Here is a 10,573-nt window from a genome sequence, read left to right as displayed (position 1 = left end):
CCCCAGGCTGAGGTTGGGAGATTTGTTCTCATAAGCAAGGGTCTAGCAATTAATTGGAGGCGTTTAATAAGTGATTCTACTAACTCATTTTGTGTGTGAATATAAGCTACTGGATGTTCAACACTTATTCCATTAGCCATACAATAAGCATAAAAAACTTGGAAAGTAAATTCACCAGCATTATCAAGATGAATTGCTTTGATTGGATTTTCTGGAAATTGTGCTTTTAATCGAATAATTTGAGCCAGTAATCTCACAAACGCCAGGTTGCGAGAAGATAATAAGCACATATGTGACCATCTCGAAGATGCGCCCATTAGGATCATAAAATATCTAAAAGATCCACATGGTGGATGAATAGGTCCACATATATCACCTTGAATCCTTTCTAGGAATTCAGGGGACTCAAATCCAATCTTTACTGGCGACGGCCTTAAAATTAACTTTTCCTGAGAATATGCAGCACAGCAAAATTCACTAGTTTTAAGAATCTTCTGGTTCTTTAGTGAATGTCCATGAGAGTTTTCAATAATTCTCCTCATCATGGTTGTTCCCGGATGACCCAATTGGTCGTGCCAAGTTATGAATTCATTTGGGCTAGTAAACTTCTGGTTTACAATGACATGTGATTCAATTGCACTAATCTTGGTATAATATAACCCAGATGAAAGTGAGGGCAACTTTTCTAATATAACCTTTTTATTTGAATCTTAAGTTGTGATGCATAAGTACTCATGACTTCCCTCATTCATAGTCTCAATATGATATCCATTTCGGCGAATATCTTTAAAGCTCAATAAGTTTTTTCGAGACTTGGTAGACAACAGTGCATTATTTATTATGAATTTTGTTCCTCCAGGAAACAAAATTATAGCTCTTCCGGAGCCTTCAATCACATTGCCTGAGCCAATAATAGTATTAACACATTCTTCTTTTGGCACAAGATGGGTAAAATATATATCACTTTTGAGAATAGTGTGCGAACTTGCACTATCCGCAAGGATACATCTTCATTACATATCCCTATTCTCTTCAAAGACAAATAATAATAAAATGAGTAGTATGCACAGTTAAATTGAATACTTGATCGAAATTTTTTTATTCTAAGAAATACTGCACATAATGTCATATACTAAAATTTTATTTTAAAACATGACATATTTAATGATTTCAAAATTCATAAACATTAATATTTCATTATTTATATACATCATATTTGAAACTTACATACATAGAAAATAAATCTTAACAATAAGTTCTTTACATTATTTATGAATACTTAGCAATCTCACACATTAAACTATTCCATCATTGATCAAATGATCAATATTTCCTTCAGGATTCTCAAAGAAATCAGATACATCATAATGAGTGGTGGAATTTTCAGCATCATTTAAAATGAAATTTGATTCTTTTCCCTTGTCATCCCTTTTCAAAGATGCTTGGTAAAGATCGACTAGGTGCCTTGGGGTACGGTAGGTACGTGACCAATGGCCCTTTCCACCACAACGGAAACACTTATCCTCTATTGATTTATTCTACCCAATATTTCTTTCTTTATCCTACTTCTGATGAGATCCTCTTTTTTGAATATAATTCCTTTTCCTTCCATAATTTTTCTTGTTATTAAAACCTTTCTATTTACCTCTTTTGGGGTAATGATTTACCGCATTTACTTCAGAAAATGGGACGACGCCAGCTGGACGCGCTTCATGATTTTTTAAAATTAATTTATTGTTGCGTTCAGTAACAAGATGGCAATAAATTAACTTAGAATATTTTTTAAATCCTTTTTCTCGATACTGCTGCTGCAGGAGCACATTCGAGGCATGGAAGGTTGAGAAAGTTTTCTCCAACATATCATGATCAGTTATCTTTTTCCCCACATAATTTTATTCGTGAGGTGATTCAAAACATTGTAGAATTATATTCATTTATAGATTTAAAATCTTGTAGACATAAATGCGTCCACTCATATCGGGCTTGAGGAAGTATCACCGTTTTTTGATGATTATACCTTTCTTTAAGGTCTTTCCAAAGATCTGCAGGATCTTTTAATGTGAGATATTCATTTTTCAATCCTTCGTCAAGATGACGACGAAGAAAAATCATGGCTTTGGCTTTATCCTTCTGAGATGCATTATTTTTAGCCTTAATGTTATCTCCAAAATCCATTGAATCAAGATGAATTTCAGCATCTAGTATCCATGATAAATAATTGTTTAAGATTTCATCAGAGTCTCGTGCTGATAACGTGTTATAGAATAAATAAATAAATAAATAAGACTATAATATTAATATCCACTATAATTACTATCGCAATATAATAAGAATGATTAATATCTTTACTAATATTATTATTGTAACTTAAGACTACAGGAAGAGAAAGAACTTATATTATAATTTAAGGAGAAAGAGAGAGAAATATTATTACTTTATTGCTCGTGTTTTCTCAGAGACAAAAGCTTCTATTTATAAGCATATTTGGTAGTAGATTTTCAAACTTTATTAAATAATATTCTCCTTGAAAACCTGAGCCTTGTGAGAAACTAGGCATCCACATAGGCTATCTTACCACAACAACAAATAATTTTTTTTCTCTTTTATACATTGAAGTGCCTTCTAAAAATAATTAAACTCGTTTATTATAGGAGGACGATTATCTAATGAGATAGATCATGTTCACATTTTTGATTCAAATCTCTGAATACAGAATATTTGGTCGGTTGGTAGGTGGCATTTGGATACTCTTTATTCTACTTTATCTCAAAATCTGAAAGGTAAAATCCTCTCTTACAATCCAGATGAACAAGCAGGTCCGAAAGTGGGTTAGTATTGGTGTGAGTCTACTGCCAAAGTCTATGACCCACGCAATAGTTATTTGTGGTTGTGTAAGCAACTGTTTGGTTGGGAGGAATGGGAAAATTAGCTTTGACTTTGGCGTCAACTTGTTCCGGGAAAGCACAAATTTTTGGCTTGGTTGTGTCTTAAGGAGGCTCTTCCTACGGCAAGTTTTCGCTTTAGAAGAGGGATGTCGTCATTGGATAGGTGTCCAAGATGTCTTTCTAGCCAAGAATCGGTTTTACATTGTATTCGAGATTGTCCAAAAGCTCAACTTGTCTGGCATAGGTTGGATATTTCTTGTCATCCTTTGGATTTGAAGAACTGGTTCTTGTATCATAGCAGAGAGTATCCGTTCAAGTTCTTTTCGGGACTTTGGTGGATATGACGAGTAAAGAATAATAACATTTTTAATCCTCATGAAACTTGGCCTCCGAAAAAAGTGATTTGTCTAGCATTAACTTCAGAAAAGGTGCTTAGGAATATTTTTGAATTACAACGTATGTCCCTTCCATCTACTCTAAATGGTTTTTGGAATCCCCATCCATTGGTACTTTTAAGATTAATTGTGATGCTAGTTATTTTGGTTCGAGTGATAGTGTTGATTGTTTGTGTGATTAGAGATTGTAATGAGAGTTGGCAAAGGGGGTGTTTGGGAATGATTGAGAGTAATAGTATCCTTCAAGGATAATTGTTTGCTATTTGGGGAGGATATCTCTTAGCTTGAGATGTGGGTCAACGAGATGTTATTTGTGAGACGGATTATATGGAAGCATTTAATCTTGTTACTCAGGATGGTTTTGGGTTTATTGATCCATTGATGCTCAAAATAAGAGATATCATGCATTGAAATTAGCGTATTGACTTTCGTTTGATTATGAGAGATGCAAATATGGTGACAGATATTATGGCAAAGATGGCGATGAAGTTATAACTTTTTCATGTGGAGCTTCCTTTACCTTGGGAGAAGTTTAAGAATAGTCTTAAACGGGACTATCCCTCTATTTAAGCAGTTCCTTTATTTTGTTTTTCTTTATTTAGTTTATTTCGGTAACAAAAAAAAACTCGCTTATTATAGAACCATAGTATATAAGAGCATTTGGTTGCTGGCTCAATTGATGTCCACCAATTAATTGGTGCCAGAGACGGCTTGGTCATTTTGTGAATGTCCCTTGTGATATGCTTCATTTTGTGGTAGACGGCTTGAGTTGCTCTCTGACACACAGCAAACTCATTTCGTAGGCGCTTTATGTGAAATGGTGTTAGAATCTATTTCGTGGTCGACAAAAATAAAATAGGTTTGCGTATTTTAAACACGGTTTTAAACTATGCGCATTTAGAAAATAAATCATTTTTTTATACGTATTTAAATAAAAAAAATCCTTTTACACCTATTATTATTAAAATGAACAGATCAGTAGAATCTATCATATTCAATATTTTTATTTTTTTCCATTTTTTCTTCTTCTTCTTTTGTTTTTTTCTAATTTTCTTTTTTTTGTTTTTTTTGTTTATTTCAATAATCATTGGTTGTGATCTGACCCTAATATAATTCTACTTCCATATGTGTTGAAAGATATATAGAACTTAAATTAATGTTTAAATAAAACGTTGAATTTTCATATATTGAACATTGTAAAACGAATTTATACCGCTGATGAATTATCTTTGTTTTTTAAATAATTATTTATATTATTTATATAATTAATAGAAAAATAATTATTTTTATTTACCTAACGAAATATAATTGAATTTACATGTATAATTAATAATTATTTTATATAAACAATATATTAAAATTAAATTTTTAAATAATTATAGTTTTTTTAGATGTACAAATGAATTAATTATCAAAATTATTTAAGAAAAAAAGGTTGAGAATATTATTTTTGAATAATACATACTATCAAATTATTTGAAGATTAAAATTATATTAATATTCTAAAATAAATTAATTTACATGTATGTCGTAAAACAAATCTATATAAATTATTTTTCTAATATAAATTAAATTAATTAAATTTAATTTACTATATATGTCATATTAATTAGATCGAATCTAATTGGTGAGTTTAAGTTTTTTATGCTTTGATAATTTTATATTCTAAAAAATTTTTAAGTTTAAGTTAAAAATAACGTCATCAAAGCAATAAGTTCTATATTTAATTTTATAATTAAGCGATAATTTAATTGATATAGTATTTTAATTATTTTTAAATTACATATTATATAAATATAATTGATCATTATATATTATATAATTATCTGTTATTTTTGAAAATATTCAAATTTTAATTTTTATACCATTTTAAAAGCTATAATTTATATTAATTTTTTTAACATAAAAAATTTTGGTAATAATTTTTTACGTGCTAAAGAGTTAAATAATAACTTTTAATAAATTTTTAGAAATTGTTTAATGTTTCATTTTACATTCATAAATTTATAAAAATGTAAATTTTTTGAAATTTGAACTAAAAATCTAAAACACAAAAGTTAGATTTCTATTTTTATTTATTTTTATTTTTTTTATATTTTATTTGAATTTAAATGAAAGATATTTTTTTTATTAGATATTTATATTTTTAAAGTTAATATAGAATAAATAAATAATATATCAATAATTTATATCAATACTATTGATTTGATTTATATGTATATACTGCAGAAATAAATCGAATCTAATTAATTCGATTTATTATTGATATAACATATATAGTAAAAACATAAATCGAATTTAGTTGATTTATAGAAGTAAAATCAAACATATATATAAACCATTTTATTTTAAGGCATTTGTGTAATATTGATTCTATTAATTTATTTGTGTGATTTACTCTAATTTTTATACTAATAATAAGAATACAAAAGATTATGTTAGACTAATAAAAATCCTCTTCATTTTTAAAGTAAATTTGTTAAATAAATAAAATATTTTAAATATAATAAAAAATCTTTTTATTTATAAATAATTTTTGTGATCTATCCAAGAAAAAAAAGGTAAATAAATTGTGATGTAGAAATTAGAAAGTTAATTAATTTTGTTATTATATATGCCTCTGACCATGGTCCATGGCTCTCCATTACATACAAAATCATCAAATCTCACACAAACCATATATAAATTCCAAATACCCAAAAAACCATTCTCAGTTCTCAGAAAACCTTCAAAACCATGGCTTCCTCCATCACAAGCTCTTCTTCAAGGTTGTTTCCCATTACCAGAGAATCACAACCCACTTCCCATTCCACCTTAAACTTTTCAAAGTTTGCATCTTTCTCTTCTTCTTCTTCAGCTTCAGGTTCCAAAACCTCCTCTTATATCTCTTGCTCTCTCACCAGGGACCCTTCTGTTCTGCCATTGGAGGAGCAGTCAAAGCTCTCTAATGGGTCAGTTCTCTTTCAGAGACCGGATTCCCTTGGGAGGTTTGGAAAGTTTGGTGGGAAATATGTCCCTGAGACTCTAATCAATGCCCTCACCGAGCTTGAGGCTGCATTTCATTCCCTTTCTGCTGATGAAGATTTTCAGGTTGTTTTTTCTGTTGATGATTTTTTTGTTATTTGGTTTGCATATGAAATACCATTTATTGGTTTGTTTGATTTTTTATGTACTGTGATGTTGTTTCATTGGATTTAGTTACAGATGCTTCTTATTTTTCAAGGTGGGATTATGCTGATAACTTGTTTTTGGTACATTGATAACTTAATGTATCTGAAATTCTGGATATGAATTATATTAAGATACATGGAGTTTTGAATGTACCAAAATTCCAAAGTGGCAGATATTTTGAAACTGATGGAGTGTTATAGTGTTTTTATCTTTTTTATTATTATTTTTAAATTTTGCACACAAGGTGCTTGTTGGAATGTGGCACTGATGGTAGAGCTATGTTTTAATGTTTTAAAGTGCTATCTTAATTGTTTCTTTTCCTTTTCCTTTCTGATGTTTCTTCAAATTTTGGCATTTGACTATTTTTCTGCCAATTTGAAAGGGTATGAATATCAATTATTCCTTAATAAATCTAGGTTTTGGTTTCTTCGATTCCAAATAGAACTATGCACTTGGAACTCCACTGAGAGAGAGAGAAAAAAATCTTTCTTTGTCTCTTCAACAAGCACAGTTTAATTTCCTATAAGAGATATAATGGAAATCTTATGAGGTTGATATTTTAAATTGCAGAAAGAGCTGGCTGGTATTCTTAGAGATTATGTTGGTCGAGAGAGTCCTCTTTATTTTGCAGAAAGGTTGACAGAGCATTATAAGAGGGCGAATGGTGAAGGGCCTCAGATTTACCTAAAGAGGGAAGATCTTAATCACACTGGTGCTCATAAGATCAATAATGCTGTTGCTCAAGCTTTGCTTGCCAAGTGTTTGGGGAAAAAACGAATTATTGCTGAAACTGGAGCTGGCCAGCATGGTGTCGCAACTGCTACTGTATGCGCTCGATTTGGTTTGGAGTGCATTGTTTATATGGGGGCACAGGACATGGAAAGGCAGGCTCTGAATGTCTTCAGAATGCGTCTTCTCGGTGCTGAGGTATATTAGTTGTTACTGTTGTTTCATTAATTCAGTTTGATATATCCTATGTTCTATTCTCTGGGAAAGATACCCTGTTCTTAGAGATTTCCTCGTTTGATGAAAATGCATAGGATACAAAAAGATTTCTTCTTGTTAGAGTATGATGTTCTTGTGTTTATTGTTCTCCATGACTTTGTATGAATAGAATGATTGTCTGCTGAAGACAAAAATGTGCTTGTGTTAATTGTTCTCTATATCATATATGAATTGTGCGTTTGTATTTTTGCATTTCTGATGAATGGCTTCCAATCTGTTTATATATATCTTGATTCTTGTGATAATATCATTTCAGGGTTGACTTATTTCATCTTTAGAACTTGACTCTGGATAAAATACTCTTCTATTTAGCTACATAATTGCAATCATAAGCTGAACTAATTTTATCATGTGAAAATCAGGTATCTTTTTTGCATATCAAATTTTAGACCTTGATGTAAAGATTTTCTGATATAGCATTTATAATTATTTATGCATGAAAAGACAGTTGTTCCTAATGTGCCGATGAACTTTTTGCAAATTGGCTGAAGTTGCTGCTGAATTTGAACGAAAATTAAACTAGCTTGTCGATGTTCATGACTTTGTTCTTGATAAAATTTTACTCCTGATATATGCCTGTTCTGGAGATGATTTTTTGTATTGACATTAATGGATGCATGATGTGGCATGGCAAGAAAGTGAAATGAGAATTCTGTAAGCAAAGAAAAAGCTTCAACCCCATATTATTATAATTAACTAGATTTGAATAATAATAGATTTAGATGCTGTGTCAAATCATTTACGAAGAAAGAAAAAGTTATGATTGATACATTGCACTGTTTTCATTCGGTAAGGTGTTGTGATGTGAGCATAATGTGTCCATACTTTTGTTGCTATGTATTGAATGTAAGATCGATGTACATTTGAAAACGCAATTGATTCGTTGGCTTTATTTTAATAGTATATCATGTAATACAGGTGAGACCGGTTCATTCTGGAACTGCCACACTTAAGGATGCTACATCAGAGGCTATAAGGGATTGGGTGACAAATGTGGAGACAACTCATTATATTTTGGGTTCGGTTGCTGGGCCGCATCCATATCCAATGATGGTAAGAGAGTTCCATGCCGTGATTGGCAAGGAAACCAGAAAACAAGCGTTGGAAAAATGGGGAGGGAAACCGGATGTTCTGATTGCATGTGTCGGAGGAGGTTCAAATGCCATGGGACTTTTCCATGAATTTGTCGATGACAAAGACGTTAGACTAATTGGCGTGGAAGCTGCTGGATTTGGCTTGGACAGTGGCAAGCATGCTGCGACATTAACAAAGGGAGAAGTTGGGGTTCTGCATGGAGCTATGAGTTATCTGCTGCAGGATGATGATGGACAAATTGTCGAGCCGCACTCAATTAGTGCAGGGTAATTCATTTGACCCATATCGTGTTATAAGTTTCCTTATGTTGACTCAGATTTGTGTAATCATGTCTTGAAAATATTCTGTGCAGCTTGGACTACCCTGGTGTAGGACCGGAACATAGCTTTTTGAAAGATATCGGGCGCGCTGAATATTATAGCATCACTGATGAAGAAGCACTAGAAGGTATGATAGCATGAGCTTCTTGCTTCACCCAACAAATTGTTACACAACTATGTATGAAAAATATTTCTCTCTTTCCCCGTTTGCTTTGGCTTACACTATGATAGTTAGTTCATTAGTTGAAATTATTTCATGAGAATGCTGATTCATTTTTCAGACACTTGTTCCGAACATATTATTATGATTATTTCAGTAATCTTGACTTGCCTATAATGATGTGTCCTAAGCAGTTTATATCAATATCAACATGATTTTGGTAAATAGTTTATATTCTTATTGTTTTTATCTATATTTACTTGAAATTATTCTCGAGCTTGACGACTTCACAGTGATCTTACAACCTCTATTTCTTATACAAACAATATTCTTGATTTCTACTCCCTCTCCAGTTCTCTCTCATTCTTTCTAACATAGAAAATTGATTGTATGGTTAGATGTTATTGTTGTTAAATATTGTTTTAGTATCTTACCTTTGGATGCTTTTTGTTTGTAGCTTTCAAGAGAGTTTCGCGTCTCGAAGGCATAATTCCGGCTCTAGAGACATCTCATGCTTTGGCCTATTTGGAGAAAGTGTGTCCAACTCTTCCTAATGGCGCCAAAGTTGTGGTCAACTTCAGTGGCAGAGGTGACAAGGATGTTCATACCGCCATCAAGTACTTGAAGGTTTGAAAGCGTCGCGATGTTCTGTAGACCAATGGTTTAGCTTCTGAAATGGGCTTCATTTTTCATACTTATAGTTATTGAATTGGTTCAATTTTCTCGTTAAATCCAAGTTATAGTTAAAAACGTTCATATATATCTATATATTTTCATCATAGGACTATGGCTATAATGTGTGTAATGAACTACTTTTAATGTTAGATGCAATCAAAGTCTTTCATGGACTCTTCTGAATGTTCTTATACCATTGAATCATTTGATGAATTTGATATCAGCATATAAGGTTGGAAAATGGTGTAAAATAGATCTTCATAGCACATAATTAAACTCAATTTTTTGGGAGCTAAAGGGTTAAACAACCTTGTCTATGGGGTGCAAACTCAGTGAACTCATTTATCATGTTTGGTGAAATTATATTGAGATATGTTTGAACATCATGTGAGAAAAACAATGGTTTGTTTCTATATCTTTTTAATTTTCAAAATTAATTATAAATATCCCTTTTTCCCCATGTGATAGAAATGCTTAATACTAACTATTTTCCCAATTTTCTCAACAAGAAAATAGTCACCAAAACTGCAGGACCATTCCATGAATTGAGAAAATTTGTGTTCCAAATTAATTAGGAATTTTTTTGCAGATAAATATGTTATTTTCTGGCTAGTACTGATTGAAACCTTATCTACAACAAAAAAATTTCCTTGGGAGGTTCAACTCAACCTCTAAATAATCATCCACAACAAATTCCCATATAAACCATAGGCACTCACAATAATTTTAGCTGAAATGAATTCACACACTTCTATTTCCTCTTACAAATGATTCATTCCTATCCATGCTTGGCATGGTTGAGTTTTGTGGAAAACAGTTTGGAATCTCTTAAAAGAATAGCTTGTGAAAACTCTTTCATGCTCATGT

General features: G+C 31.4%; 1 protein-coding gene across 1 annotated transcript; it reads left to right on the top strand.

The window, feature by feature from the left end:
• Positions 1-5,918: 5,918 nt before the first annotated feature.
• Positions 5,919-9,889, top strand: LOC112795545 (tryptophan synthase beta chain 1). The gene is made up of 5 exons (XM_025837520.3): positions 5,919-6,370; positions 7,022-7,378; positions 8,375-8,817; positions 8,904-8,998; positions 9,489-9,889. The coding sequence occupies exons 1-5, from the start codon at positions 6,017-6,019 to the stop codon at positions 9,662-9,664; spliced, it is 1,425 nt and encodes a 474-aa protein (XP_025693305.1). The 5' UTR covers positions 5,919-6,016; the 3' UTR covers positions 9,665-9,889.
• Positions 9,890-10,573: the final 684 nt, after the last annotated feature.

This window comes from Arachis hypogaea, chromosome 1 (assembly GCF_003086295.3).
Source record: "Arachis hypogaea cultivar Tifrunner chromosome 1, arahy.Tifrunner.gnm2.J5K5, whole genome shotgun sequence".
Taxonomy (NCBI): Eukaryota; Viridiplantae; Streptophyta; class Magnoliopsida; order Fabales; family Fabaceae; genus Arachis; species Arachis hypogaea.
This window is presented reverse-complemented; position numbering and strand designations above follow the sequence as displayed.

Bases quoted from the DNA above. Each gene is read 5' to 3' on its own strand.
- LOC112795545 (XM_025837520.3), top strand. From the start codon at position 6,017: ATGGCTTCCTCCATCACAAGCTCTTCTTCAAGGTTGTTTCCCATTACC. The intron at 7,379-8,374 runs GTATATTAGTTG...CATGTAATACAG, and splicing joins TGCGTCTTCTCGGTGCTGAG to GTGAGACCGGTTCATTCTGG. The intron at 8,818-8,903 runs GTAATTCATTTG...TATTCTGTGCAG, and splicing joins CCGCACTCAATTAGTGCAGG to CTTGGACTACCCTGGTGTAG.